Source organism: Cryptotermes secundus, unplaced genomic scaffold, assembly GCF_002891405.2.
Source record: "Cryptotermes secundus unplaced genomic scaffold, Csec_1.0 scaffold1064, whole genome shotgun sequence".
Classification (NCBI taxonomy): domain Eukaryota; kingdom Metazoa; phylum Arthropoda; class Insecta; order Blattodea; family Kalotermitidae; genus Cryptotermes; species Cryptotermes secundus.
In genome coordinates, this window is record NW_019720585.1 from 416,454 (window position 1) to 432,063 (window position 15,610).

A 15,610-nucleotide genomic window follows, 5' to 3' on the forward strand; every position below is an offset into this window, starting at 1 on the left:
ACTTATTTTGATGGGCTTCATTATAGTTGTGTTCCGCTCACAGAAAGCGAGTGTAATTTGTTCTTCGAGAGCAATTCATTCGTGTGAATAACGAGAGAAATTAATATTTTCTTCCGCATTACCCTCCCCCCAAGAACACTGTGTGAACTCATTAGTATTCGCAGATTCGTTAAAGTGCTGACGTCACTACATACACACAAATTTCGTATTTCCAGTAACTGAGCTCCAAGCCTAGAGGGATTAAGTGACGTGAAGCTCACACTTTCTTCACGCCGGTATGTTCAGATAAGAATTTGAGCTTTTTCAACCACACTGCATCATATATTGAGGTTCACTAACTTTAAGTGAGTCTTTTATAATTATCTCCTTTAACATGTTGAGTTGTCACATTATGGGGCACGCGGTAGCGTAGTTGGTTGAGGTACTACAAGCCGGAAGGTCACGGGCTCAAGTCCCGATGAGATCATTGGATTTTTTCAATTGACCTAATCCTTCCAGCTGCACTATGGTCCTGGGGTCGACTTAGCCTCTAACAGAAATGAATATCAGGAATATTCTTGGAATATTCATGGGGGTAAAGGGCTGCCGACGGTTAGAACCGACAACCTTATCGCCATCTATGAGCCGATTTTCTAGAAAATGTGAGTACCTCAACATCTCACAACCCTATGGGCCTCCATGGCCTCTTGCAGGGATACCTCTACTTGTTTTTGCTTTATCCTCACATTATGAAGTTTTTCTAAGCAATGTACAGTTACTTTTTATAATAGGGCCATTCTGAATTTTTATTATTAATCATACATTATAGGTATGAGTATATATCGTAACATGACACCTGAAAGCCGAAATTGTTTATTGCTAGGCGACGGCTCGGTAAACAGATTCCAGCGGAAGCGAACTCCTGCAAAAATAGAAGAGGAGTGTTTCCTGTGGGCTGCCCCTCGTGAGTTGCTATGTAACTGTACGGTAAACACATACTTACAGCAGCGAATCAACATGGAGCAAAAGAGGAAGCAGAGTTTTCTATGGAGTCCGCCCTGAGGCTGTATAACGAGGATATAAGGCTTCTGAGAGATAGAATTAAGAGAGTCTCCAAAGTTGGCAGTTGGCAGAATAATGACAAGAAATGAATTAGGCCGTGCAAAGACTTCATAATGTGCAGCAGCGACATAGAGGCTGTTATAAATCCGTTGCCAGGATAAGATTAGTAAAGATTGTGAAGCTTTAGTTGTCCTATTGATTTGTAAAATGTGTAGATCAGCAATAGCGCTGTATTATTTGTAGTTACGAGTTGATGTATAAGGAGTCAATAAATCAAATTATCAATCCATACCCTGTCCAGTAGTCACAAAACCCAAATTCGTGACAATATACATAAGAGCCACTATGTCACAGGTATAGTGGAGAATAGAAAGTTGTGCACTATTTAACTCTAAAAACAAGTAGGAAAGAGACCGCTTTGGATACGTGGGGGTAGGTGAGTTGATAATGACAAAATGTACCCTGAAAATATGGTACTGTATATCTATGGACGTCATTCATCTGGTTTGGGAGAAGTTCCAATGGCGGACACATCTGAACACAGTCATGAACTTTGGAGTTTCAGGAAGGAGGGAGATTTCTTACTTGCTGAATGAAGATCAGATCCTTAAGAAGAAACCTCACTTGTGAGAAGCGGAATGGCAGGCTGACAAAACCACACTCCTTTGTTGCTAGAGGCCGTGTCTTCAAAACAGTTTTATTTGGGGAGTTCATCTTAATGGGATTTAAAATATTTGAAATTAACTTTGAATATGTGTGACTGTGGACTTCTTTATGAAAATACCCAATTTTAATTAATATCAAGGTAATGAAATAAGGGATCATTAAGTGTCTTTCTGCCGGTCACGGTAGCCGAGCGGTCTAAGGCATGCACTGTCTTCGCTCGCTCGGAAGCCGGGATCGTGGGTTCGAATCCCGCTCAGGGCATGGATGTTTGTGTGCGTTTTTCTGTGTTTGTCTACAGGTAGAGGCCTTGCGACGAGCTGCTCACCCGCCCAAGGAGTCCTACAGTATGTGTAAGATCAAGAAAAACCGAAGTGAACGGAGTTCATGGAGGTAGGCCTAGGCCCACTGGGGCTGTAGCGCCAAGGAAAAAAAAAAGGTGTCTTTCTATTAGAGATACATGGTACAAAATGCTATTTAGTATTCCAAGGTTCCCTCTGCTTATAGCTTAAATACTTGTAATAAATATATTTTAAATATTTGTAAATTATGCAGCGGAATTCTAATCATCAAATTGGCGCCGATCACGTGTAAGAACTGTAGGTCTATACTCTCAGCTGTACTTAATTTAATACAGTGTTATGAATTATGGTCACGAAACAAATGAGGTAACACGTGATTGACAGCTTTCAGCAAGTGCATATACAAGGCCTCTGTTCTCTGTAAGGCCACTTTCACTGAGGAAACGTTGTGTGTGTTGTCCCGTGTCACGCAAGGACGTCATGCCATTATTCTGGCTCAGGTTAACGTTCTACGTGAATTCATTTCCGGTTCTTCATCTCTGTATCTGCATAACCCACAGCAACGTAATCCCAGACTTAATACGTAACAACCAGTTCTGTAGCTATTGTCAACAGTATCCAGTTTCGTATGACGAGCGAACAGCACTTTGTTGTCGTGTGATGTTTTTATTCTGTAATAGGACGTATAGCATGCTTGGGGGAAATAAGAAATACTAGTCTCTTTGTCTAGAAATCTGAACAAAAGAGACTACTTGAGAGAAGTATACCAGTATAGTAAGATAATATTAAAACGGTTCAAATATTATGTTTCTGGACTTTATCCATCGTCCTGTTTGTATTTACCGACACAAAGTCTTGGAGACTGGATTCTCTCTCTATCTTCAGATAAAACCTACTCAATAGGGTCCAAACGATAGAGCTAGTCCCTCTCTCCGGACACCTGTACCTACACAAGAGAGGGTACAGCAGGCAAGCAAGGCAAAAACCATATGGGACAACTAAACGAAAATATTGAAACATTTAACTCCACACGTATGAGACTTTGCACCAGAGAACTACAAGAATAAAAATAACCAATGGTACCAAAAAAGAAAATAAACACACACACAAATTTTTCTACGTAATCTTCAGTGGACGGAGTTGTAGTTTTCTTACTTCTGCTGTGATAACAGAGGTTCCAGATGGGAGAGATGTCAAAACTGCGTTGACTGATCGGATGGTCGATCTGAGACATGTGGGCGGATCCCTTGTATCCCCTGTATGTGGTGTTTGGTTCAGTCCGCAAGACCTTCGCTTCTTTCCAACATGTTCCGTGGCCTTCCTCGTGCACATGTTGGGCTAATTTTGATTTTTCCAGCAAACCCTGTCTTAGGTTATATTTGTGCTCCTTAATAAGTACTTCTGAAGGTCTGCCTGTTTCGCTTATGTAACATCTGCCATTATCACATGGGATAGTGTACACACATTGCTTCGTGGGATTGGCGTCTCTAACTGGTCCAGTCTTCATCACTGTTCAACGGAGTGTATGTTTAGTTTTGAAAATGATCCTGACGTTGAACTGGTTTCCAGTGCGGTTGGAGGTAACTTTAACATATGGAATAATAATTGTGCTCTGGTGTATTTTATTTGAAGATGGACGGCGGCTTCTCGATGGCTTCAGTATGGACAGAACGAATTCTTGTGGATATTCTTTAAACATCTGATCATGTCTTACGTTCTTAATTTCCTTGTTGAAATCCTTCTGATCCTGACATACGATCTTGGCTCGGCTGACCAATCTGTGAACGACTCCCTTTTTTAAATGACGTGGGTGGTTGGAATTGAAGTGCAGATAACGACCAGTATGAGTGGGGTTTTAGTATATTTTCATGGCCTTTTTCGACCACCCTTCATGACAAGAATATCCAAGAACGGAAGGGTGCATTACTTCCATCTACCATTATGAATATGACGGTAGGTCTAACGCTGTTGAGATGATGAAGAAATTGCTGCAATTTGCTGGTGCGTGTGGCCAAACAACGAAAGTGTTGTGACGTGTCTGAGCCATTTAGCGGGTATGTGATGTCCTGTATCCAGTGCTGGTTCCTCGAAGGTGTCACCGGAGATGGTGTGTTTCTCTTTGCCATACTGTGCTTGTTGGAGGAGAGTATGAGAGAGTGAATCAGATTAAACAGAAGAAAACAGTCTTCTGGGATGTGGCAACGTGTAGATATTGTGTTAACAGACGTTTCGGAAGAACGTATCGCCTCCATCTTCAGGGCTGAAGAAAAAAGAAGAAATCCTCTAGCGAGGAACCATAGTGAGCAGACGATACGCTCCTCCGAAACGACGGTTAACACAATATCTACACGGCGCCACATCCCAGAGGACTGCTTTCTTCATAGTCACCTCCGTGAAAACCTCAAATCTAATATAGATTAAACAGGCTCAGGAAGGGGGCCAGTGGCAAGATCTTGAGGACATGACAATGAACCTATGAGTACTACAAGAACAGGGGTGGGTAGTTACTATAGGATTCTGACGATGGTGTATAACACACAGAGATATTGGGTTTTCTGACTTTATCCATCGTCCTGGTTTTTAAGATAACTAAGAAAAACACGACGTTTCGGAAACTGGATCTGTTTCCGTCCTCAGGTGAGGGAAAACACCTATTCTGTTGGGTCCCTTAGAAAGAGCTAGCCTCAATCACTGGTCTGCTCACGTTGGTTCCTCGCTAGCTGATTTCTTCTTTTTCTGTCAGTCTGCTTTTACCGGTTCTCACGGTCTTTTCGATTTGCAGATTTCTTATATTTTTTCTTCTACCCTGAAGATGGAGGCGATACGTTCTTCCGAAACGTCGGTTAACACCACATGTACACGGTGCCAAATCCCAGAAGACTGCTTTCTTCATAGTCACCGCCGTGAAAGCCTCAAATCTTACAACAGATACCTTTACTGAAGTTTTCTGTCTCCTGCAATATAACCCTGTATAGTCCGGGAAAGTGACCCCTCCTTTCGAATATATGCAATCTCCATCTTCAACTTCGAAAATAAACCAAGCCTCTTACCTGCTTCATGCTGATTCCTTGCTTGTCTTATCATTCGTGATATCTATTGACTTGCACAGAACTCTACGATGTTATATTCCAGAAGATGGAACCCTCCCTAGTCACCGCAGTGGGAACCACCAAGCTAGTATATTTTTATTATATTGTCACGTGTTGGGTATGTCACGCGACAAAAAACTTCACGCTCTTACACCCGAAGCCATGGACCGCCCTGGTCATGTTCGCACTGCTTGGAGGCTATTCTGTCCAGACAGGAGTATTTTTTGATCAACTTAAATAATATAATACAAAGTGTCAGTTTTGAGTTAATAAGAGTTTCAAGATTATGCAGTGCCACATGTTGCATCTTATATTGTGTGACTGAGATGAAGGATCACGAACCGATATACTCGTAATAAAAAGTATCATTATTCAAGAGGCATGAAAGATAAAAGTAAAGCTATCCCTGTAACAGACCGTGAAGGCCCATAGGGTTGTGAGGCGATGAAGGTCCCACATTATCTAGACAATTGGCTCAAAGATGGCGGTAAGGTTGTCAGCCTTACGCGTCAGCCGCGCTTTACTCCCCAGGAAAATTATGTAAGATTTCTACAGGTTCTTCTACAGCTCATGTTTGAATATACCATTTATATTTTTATGTGCTTGACTAAAGAGGGTGCTAGTACAACTAACTGCTGCATACCACCAGAAGAAAACCTTATATATCAACTTTTACTCAAAGGAACCCTTAAAATGTATAATAGTTCACTAGTGCAGCATGGTCTGCCATGATATAATCAAACATGATCCAGCAAAATAAATTATAAAATTATTTAAGGTTCAAAGTTATTCGAGTAAGCTTAATTTTTATATAAATTTCTCACCAAGTTGGCTAAATATGAAGTGCATAACAGGCATATGTGAAAACTTGCTTACAACATATTCCATACTTAAGATTAGCCTTTTAACAACAAACTCCAGTACAACATTTAAATGAAATTACAATCATAGATCAATGTGCATAAAGGTAAAGTCATGTATGTAACTAATCAAGCACTATACCATGAAGGTGTATGGGGAGATGTACAGATCCACGTATTCTTGAGTTCGACACTAGATGGAGGTGAGTAGTCAGCTTCAAGCCCAAGTCACTTTACTCGTGAGGAAACAACCCCCGTTACCCACTAGACAGGAGGCTAGGTGGGTCACAGAATAGGTATGGATGACGAAAGGAAAAAATTTTGAATCTGTCAGGACTCAAACTCTGAACCCTCAGCTGTCCAGCCCATACCCAGTCACTATAGAGTCTGTACTATCTCTCCTAGATCACGTTACATACTTATCTAAAAATAATACTTCTTTATCACAAAGATATTTTGCTTGTTTGTGAGGCACAGTTATGAACCTTATCAAAATGATGCAGTTAACTAGCTGTTACATTCTGTGAACTTTAATGAAAGCTCACAGTAGCGATAATCTTCAATTCAAACTTGAGATGTTACATAAGGAAAATGTACTTACTTCAGGGGGGTTGGCAATGGGTATGGAATAAAGGGAAGCACGGTGTAACAGCAACTAAAATTTTATATTATTGACACACATTGCCTCAATGACTCCACCCTCCAACTTTCTTTTTTAATTCGCTTAGTAGGGGTGGAGTCCAGCTGGGTCCACTCAGCACGGCGGCCACTGATCGGCCTATTGTACCTGTGCCGAGTGATTATGATGATGGAGAATTTGGTGGAATGAAGATTAGTAGGGAAGCGAAGTACTCGGAGAAAACCCGCCCCAGCGCCACTGTGTTCACCACAAATCCCACTTGATCAGACCGGAATCGAACCCGGGCAGCCGTGGTGGGAAGCCACCGACTGTATCTTGCAGTCAATACATCTAACGGTAGTTTGTATGTAGGCCTCTATTTACCACTGCGGTGTAAGTAAATGTAAAAAGGTAAAGTTATCCCTGTACTTAACTAATTGAGCACTACGCCATGAAGACGTATAGGCGAGTGGCTGTATTTTTTAATTTTTAATTTATAATTGGCACTACAGCCCCAGTGGGCCTAGGCCTACATCCATGAATTTCTCCGTTCACTTCGGTTTTTCTAGATCTTACACACTCGGTAGGACTCCTTGGGCGGGTGATCAGCTCGTCGCAAGGCCTCTGCCTGTACACAAACACAGAAAAACGCACACACACAAACTAAACATCCATGCCCTGAGTGGGATTCGAACCTACGATCCCGGTTTCCAAGCGAGCGAAGACAGTACATGCCTTAGACCGCTCGGCTACCGTGAGCGGCCAAGTGGATGTAGAGATCCACATTTTCTTGACCTCGGCACTAGTTGGAGCTGAGTGGTCAGATTCACGCCCCTGCCGCTTTACCCCCGGGGGAAGAGACCCCCGTACCCACTGGATAGGAGGCTGGATATGCCTGAGAGCAGGTCTGGGGGACGTGGAGAAAAGAAAACTCTTCACCTTACTGGGACTCGAGCTCCGAACCCTCGGTCGCCCACCCCGTAGTCATTCGCTATACAGACTACGCTATCCCGGCTCCCATAAGTAAACAGGGATTTAGTGTAAATAAAGGATTCGAGGAAAAAATTGAGAAGTAAATATTAAAAAAACGATTTTTATTGCACAAAGTGTTGCACTATACAGAATATTTAAATTATGAAAATAATATATAATAAAGTTATGATGAATTCTAGATCCGTTGTTATAGAAGCGAGAGTGGGTATGTTTTGTTAGGTGCGCTGAGGTCGTCAATGTAATGGCTGAGTGTCACGTGACCTGCCTACTTGCCGTGTCCGTAGCCGAGATGGCCCACAAGCGGAGCTGGGTGCACGGCGTGGCCATGCTTGGAAACAACGGCGTTGAAACCGTTAATGGCATCAGCGGTGTAGTCCACGACACGGAGAGTGCCGTCAGGCTCCACGAGGCTGTACTGACCCTTGACGAGGTCTCCGTCACGGTGTTCGGCCTGAGACTTGACGTCACCGGTCAAGGCGTCGGCCACTCCATAATTGTATGAGTATTTGGGGTAAGACTGGAAAATATGAACGATTTGCTGTAATTTAATACCGGTTTGTGGCGACTGCTTTGAGATATGATTTGGTTTTACTTTCATCCAATATACCGTATTTATGCATGTATAGGCCGCGTGCGTGTATAAGCAGCAGCACAATTTTCAGAGAGAAATTATAGAAAAAATAATTTTATTGGAATATTATTTCAGGAGTATTATACCCTGTATTACTAATTATGAATACATATTTTTTTAAATGAAGTGTGATTTCGAATATTTCGAATATAAGCCACACCCCAGTTTTCCTCTTGAATTTTTGGCAAAAAATGTGCGGCCTATACATGCGTAAATACGGTATATGTATTTCTAAGGCTAAAGCCCCCATTAAACAGAACTCTCTGTTTAGAATTTTAAGAGCGTTGGCAAGCAGGGGAGACGTAATGCTGGGTACAGTTTGAACTGATTACACTTTAATCCAACTTTCTTTGTCACCTGTTGAGTGTAGGCATAATGAGTATTGAATGAGTCTGCTGCATGAAGTGAAACTCAAGCAAGCTCACATATAAACACTGCAAAGAGGTGATAGATCGCTCTCAAATTCCAGTTCTTTCGTTGATATTTAATTAGTACTTCAGGGTTTGAGGATTTCATGGATATTTTATGCAACGGAGCCTTCTAGGTGATGATAGGTGATGGTGATTGTGGAGCAATTGGTGGAATAAAGATTGGCAGGGAAAACCGAAGTACTCGGAGAAAACCTGCCCCAGTGCCACTTTGTCTACCACAAATCCCACTTTACCAGACCCGGGATCGAACCAGGGCCGCCGCGGTGGGAAGCCAGCGACTAACCGCTTGAGTTATGGCGCGGCCATAATTTTGACCTTAGTGTTTTTGCTAGTAAAATTTCTCGGCTGAGTGGACCCCGTTCCAGACCCACTACTTCTCAGAAAATTTGGTAGCGCCGAGAATCGAACACGGGACCTCTAGATGTGTAGACAAGAACTAGATCACAGATCTAGATCACTAGATCACAGTCCAGATATTACTAATAGTCTCTCCTTGGAAATTTGTTACTTGGATAAGTTTTTTAAATCATAGAAATTACAATTTTTGATTCTGATGCCTACCAAGAACGTAATTTTCGGATTAGCTTCTGAAATTTGAACTAAATGATATATTCAGATCAAGGACATTTAAACTATAATAAAACTAGAATTCGAATTGCACGTAATATAAAGTCTATTAGGTACTGACTCTCCTCAGTTGTTTCCGGTATATACTGGGGAGAGGATAAGTAGGCTGCAGCTGCCCGTGCTGTGTAGAAGGACCAGCGCACTGAGTCCTATTGCGTCACACTTACGTAGTAGTCCACAGCTGCATGAGGAGCAGCAGCAGCTACGGCCAAACCGTGAGGAGCGGCTACAGCGGGGGCCAGGGCTGCCACCGGAGCGACACCGTATCCCAAACCGGCATGGCCGAGCCCAGCAACTCCATAGCCACCGTAGCCACCGTAGCCGGCGATGACACCAGCTTCAGCCACGGCTACGGCAACACACACCACAGCGACGATCTGTAACAAAACCATAGATCTCAGTCTACTGATCTGTCCTCCGGTCCTGACATTAAGTTCTGTGGTTTCTTTCCTTAAACAGGTTGCAGGATCATGTAAATTGGAGTTCAGAGAAATAGAAACCAGTGGTGGGAACTTATTAACAAGGCAATCAACTGTCGCCGTCGTTGAAACACATGGAATCTAATGACTGGCTGAGAGACTATCAGCTTCTCAATGAGGACTCCGCTCCATGATTTCAGCTCGTGAAAATAATCAGTTAATTTTTGACGATGGTACATTAGTACAAGGGGCATGCGGTAGCGTAGTTGGTTGAGGCAGATACAAGACTGAAGGTCGCGGGTTCAAGTCACAATGAGGTCACTGGATTTTTTTTTCAATTGACCTAATCCTTCCAGCGGCACTATGGCCATGTGGTCGACTCAGCCTCTAACAAAAATGAGTACCAGGAATATTCTTGGAATATTATTTCGGGTAAAGGGCGGCCGGCGCGTAGGGCTGACAACCTTGCCACCATCTATATGTCGATTGTCTAGAAAATGTGGGAACCTCAACGTCTCACAACCCTATGGGCCTCCACGGCCTGTCACAGGGATACCTTTACTTTTTTTTTACATTAGTACAAAGAGTATATTTCTAAACATTATCAATCGACCTGTTTTTTTTAATCTAAAACAGTCCTACTTATATTTAAAAACACAACGTTTTGGAGATAGGGACTAGCTCTATTGATTGGTTTTACCTGAAGACGGAGACAATCCAGTCTTGGAAACGTTGTGTTTTGAAATATAAAGAGGGCTGTGTTTTGGGTAAATATATGACCATTGATAATGTCCAGAAACCGCATTTGCAGGAATCAGTAAATTACACGTGAATCCTCCCAGTATTGACCAAGTAATGAAACAACTTCTCTGTTGCACCTGCTCACGCCGGTTCGCTCGCGGATTTCTTCTTCTTTTCTACTCTGAAGATGGAGGCGATACGTTCCTCTGAAAAGTCACCTAACAGAATGTTTACACGGCCCCACATCCCAGAAGACTGCTTTCTTCATAGTTACCGCCGTGAAAGCCTCAAATCTTACATAATACTGAAAAAGTTTCCGATAGATGATTTTGAAATATGGACAGCACACTAGGCGTAAATTTTGAAGAACATTAGGTGACAATTCCTGACTTAGGCCCCCCAATCTTAACCCGAGAACTCACGAAAATATTGTTACTATTTTTATTATCATTACTGTATTATTGTTATTACTATATAATCATGAAATGAGGAACCCGGTAGCGTAGTTGGTTGAGGTACTATGTCAAAAGACGAAGGGTCACGAGTTTGATTTCGAATGGATTTTTCAATTTACCTAATCCTTCCAGTCGCGCTACGACCCTGGGATGAACTCAGCGTCTAACAGGAACGAGTACCAAGAATCTTCCTGGGGTGGTAAAGGGTGGCCGGCGCGTAAGGCTGACAACCTTGAAGCCATTTTTGGGCCGATTGTCCTGAAAAAATGTGGGAGTCTCGATGCCTTACAAACTTATGGGCCTCCACTGCCTGTTACAGGGATATATTTACCTTCTATTCTTGCCATTGGTCTCTTCTGTTGAGCTGTTCCATCCGATTATTAAACATAATTCACACCACCATCATAACACATTGCGTGTCCCGCCCGTACCATTCTCTGTGGCATAGTCTTCCTGATAGCATCTCTTCAAGAGTACAGGCCATTGGTCTCTTCAATATGCAATTGTTTTCCTCTCTAGGGGTTTCTGTCGCTTTGGTTCAAATATTTTTTGAGCATTATTTTCCCTGAATCAAATACTCAGTTTCACAGCCACACGTAAATATAGGTTTTGCATGTTTTGATCCTTCTGTTGTCAGAGAAGACGGCGCAGTGCTTTATCTATTAGTGGGGTTGTGTAGTAATTGTGATATGATACCTAATGACAGCTAAGTTTATTGACAGAAAATAAGGGGAGCCACATGTAAAATTGGCAGCTGTATATTGGTACAATAAAATTCAGGACACATACCGTATTTACGAATGTATTGGCCGCGTGCGTGTATAGGCCGCAGCACAATTTTCAGACAGAAATTATAGAAAAAATAATTTTCTTGGAATATTATTTCAGGAGTATTGCACCCTGTATTACTAATTATGAATATAATTTTTTTAAAATGAAGTGTGATTTCGAATATTTCGAATATAAGCCGCACCCCAGTTTTCCTCTTGAATTTTTGGCAAAAAATGTGCGGCCTATACATGCGTAAATACGGTATTTCAGAAAAAATATTATGTTTTGGACATTACCCATCGTCTTGTCTTTAGCTAAAAACGTCCTGTCTATTTTTCAAAACACAATGTTTCGGAGAACTAAAATATCTAAAATAAAGACGACGGTTTTTAGATAAAAACAGGAAGGTGGATAATATCCAGAAACATAATATTTGTACTAATGTACCATCGTCATAAACTTTTAGATCTTATTTACACCTATTTAAATTTTCATTATTGTACTGAAATTCACTTAGAGCAATTAATGAATACTTATGTTCAAATGGAATATGGTCCATTCATCCGAAAAATGCAGCTACGTTTTATATATAATTTTGCACGCACATGATGCCCCAGAGTATCTTAATCTAGTGACTGTTTCGACAGCCAGGACAGTGTTATCGTCAGTTGCAGGCATTTATATTCTGCCACTACCTCTAGAGCTATTTGTAGCCCAAGCACCTTCCTAACCAATCCGGACAAAAGACGCGTTACTCAGTCGTAAAGTGGTCGAAGCGAGAAGCCAACCACTCACCTACATCAAGTATAAAGTTTAAAAATGTTAGGAGTTCCACTCCCTTTACAAATTTATATGCGTTGTAGTGCGGCGTCTATTTTGCCTTTAAATTTATGGACAGGTATCTTAATACGTTTCTACAAACCACATCACTATATCGAGTAAGTTTATATCTTGTTTAAATACCAAAATAGTCCCTGTTAATTTTTTTGTGTAAGTTGTTTAATCCTCCATCAATAATAAGAACTAATCAGGAGTACTTGGTAACTACCTTTCAATTAAACAATAGGAACCTTGTAGGATTTTAGGTTCTTAGAGGGGTGGTTTGAAAGACTTTTATCTGATGGGCTAAACCGGGCCATATGACTCTATATCCCAAAATATTCCTCTACAAATATTCATAGCTTTAAGGTCATCGTCCTTGTTTCAGTTCTGATGCAAATTGGTGAGAATTAAACGAAATATTTCTGTATAAGACTTACCTGAGCGAAAGCCATTGTTTGCGAGCCTGTGGGTGCTTGTTAGAGCTCCTGTGATCTGCTATGGACTGATGCTGACATGCAAAACGATCCACGCCTTTTATATACCTCTGTTAGACTCGTTGCCGTAGAGTATTCAAGGTCTCGATCTGACCTTAAGTTGGTTTCTAATATTAATCACACTGACTGAATATAATTCTCTCCTTAGCAATTGCGGAAAAATGTTTCTAGGGTTTAAGACAGAACAATACGCCTGAAGGTATTCAAAGAGACAATGTAAAGCGATGAGAGGGAGTAGAAACGCAAGAAAAAAACACTATGTCTATACTCTTTGACTTTCATTCAAGTGTACTACAAGGATAATAGTAATTGACCACAAAGGGTTATAAGAACGCGACTAAAAACATATTACCATCGTTACAAAGTAAAAATGTAAAATAAAACGAAATCACTTTCACTAAGGAGGAATAATAAAATGTGTTGCCTTGAAAACTAGGCGTGTTACTCCATAACCACGTTGTGTCAGGATTCTGTGGTGAGGGTTAAACATACTTCCCCGTACAAATGCACGTAGGAACTACATGCTTGACTTTACCGGCTGTATCACTGCGAAGCATGTGTTGGTCTCTATCCACAGTGCAATAAAGAAACCATTCAGATATGTGAATTATAGCAGACATTGAAACAATAGCCAGACGGATCTGCTGCGGCAATCCATTGTTTTGCCTCCTCCATAGACATTCGTTATAATCAATTATATTCACACAGCTGAGTATTTTTGAGAAGCTCACCTGGAACTCGACATTTCATTAAAATGCCATGCAGGCTGAACTCTGTCCTTAATCAGATCAGTTCACACAATATATCCTGTTTACAGGAAATCCGTTTTAATTTTATCTTTCCATCTATGCCCACGTCACTTTCCTTCAAGTTTACCGGCCAACATTTTCTTGTGGATTCATAATACCTCCCATTCGTGATAACTGCCCCTTCATCCATCTTAGCTTATTGTAAGAAAACTTACTGACTGGCACAAAAGGCAACTGTCAAATATAGCTTTTCAGTAAGGACCCTAGGGTCACGCGGTAGCGTAGTTGGTTTAGACACTATGCTACAAGCCGGAAGGTCGCGGGTTTGATTCTCGTTGAGGTCATTGAATTCTTCAATTTACCTAATCCCTCCAGCCGAAATATGTCCCTGGGATCGACTCAGCCTCTAACAGAAATGACTACCATGAATCTTCCTGGGCGGTAAAGGGCGGCCAGCGCGTAAGGCTGACAACCTTACCCCCATCTGTGAGCTGTTTTTCTAGAAAATATGGGAGCCTCGACGTCTCACAACCCTATGGTCCTCCATGGCCTGTTACAGGGATAGTTTTACCTTTCACCCTATGTAGATAGCGCACTCAATTTTATAAGAAAGAAAACAAACTCAAGTGACGTTTCTGCCCAGGACTGACTATGTTATTGACCTGAACCACCTCTGATGAAGGAGAATATTGTATGTTTAAACCACGTATGTCAGCGCAGTGTGACGATAGACAGGTATCACTTACGTCTATCTATTGTTTGCGTTCTGAAGGACAATATCTTGACCATGACTCATTCGATTTCATATCTGTGACATTCGAAACATGTAATTTTGTTTCATAGGTTTCATTCAGTTATTCCTAAGAATCTTCAACCTGTAAAACCGCAAGCCAACGGCAGAATGTTCTGTGATTTGTCTAAGTCAACTTAAAAATAGTAATTTCGTGGGACCTAGTTCTGTTGTTATGTCTGGCTCTAAGAAGTTGCTAAACTACTTCGTTAGTAATGTTTCTTGAGCACACTGTTGTGGAGGGTAAAGTAAACGATGCAGAACATGAATTTGTAAATTATTTATATTTCGGTAGACAGAAATTTGAAATCATATCTTATATTTTATATTAACTTGTTACTCAGGGGGCACTAATTATTTTTAATAATCGAATAGTTTTTACTATTACTTATAGCGTCAAACTGAATAGATTTACGATAGTGTAAGCAACAGGAGAATGGAGAAAATAACATAAGATATATTGCACAGAGATACTGGGCTTTCGGACTTTGGCCATCGTCCGGATTATAAATAATTAAAAAGAAACACAACGTTTCGGGAACTGGACCAGTGATTGAGGCTAGCTCCTTCTAATGGACCCAACAGAGTAGCTGTCTTCCCTCGCCTGAGGACGGAAACAGATCCAGTTCCGAAACGTCGTGTTTTTACTTCTTAGTTATTTAGAATCCGAATGATGGACAAAGTCCGAAACCCCAGTATCTCTGTGTGTTACACACCATCGTCAGAACCCTGTAGTACTCGTATCTACTTATTAAGATATATTATTCGCTGAATATTTTATATAATAAATCAAGAAGGATTAGGTGCGCAGACTTGTAGAGCGTACCGGGCGTGAGGAATTCATAAAAATAAGTTTAGTCGTTTTATATAAAAGGGAGATATTGCTAGGAGACCTAAAGACATGTGTCACAATCACGCTAAAATATATCTCAAAAAAATACGAAGTGAAGATACTAACTGGATGCATCTGTCTCAGGATAGGGTCCAGTAGAAAACTTCTGTGAAAACAGTAATGAGCATTTTAATTCGTTGAAGAGATTTTTATAACTAGAAAAGCAACTAAAACATTTTAAATAATGTTGCTGCTCCACGGGGTTAATTGCCATGAACATA

The 15,610-nt window shown here is 41.2% G+C and overlaps 1 protein-coding gene across 1 annotated transcript; it reads right to left on the reverse strand.

The window, feature by feature from the left end:
* Nucleotides 1-7,676: 7,676 nt before the first annotated feature.
* Nucleotides 7,677-12,974, reverse strand: LOC111870016 (cuticle protein 19). The gene is made up of 3 exons (XM_023861942.2): nt 12,902-12,974; nt 9,424-9,633; nt 7,677-8,084 (listed from the first exon to the last, which is right to left on the reverse strand). Exons 1-3 carry the CDS (start codon nt 12,914-12,916, stop codon nt 7,833-7,835), a joined length of 477 nt encoding a protein of 158 aa, XP_023717710.1. The 5' UTR covers nt 12,917-12,974; the 3' UTR covers nt 7,677-7,832.
* Between the last annotated feature and the right edge of the window lie 2,636 nt (nt 12,975-15,610).

Bases quoted from the DNA above. Each gene is read 5' to 3' on its own strand.
- LOC111870016 (XM_023861942.2), bottom strand. The intron at 8,085-9,423 runs GTAAGTGTGACG...CATATTTTCCAG, and splicing joins ATGCAGCTGTGGACTACTAC to TCTTACCCCAAATACTCATA.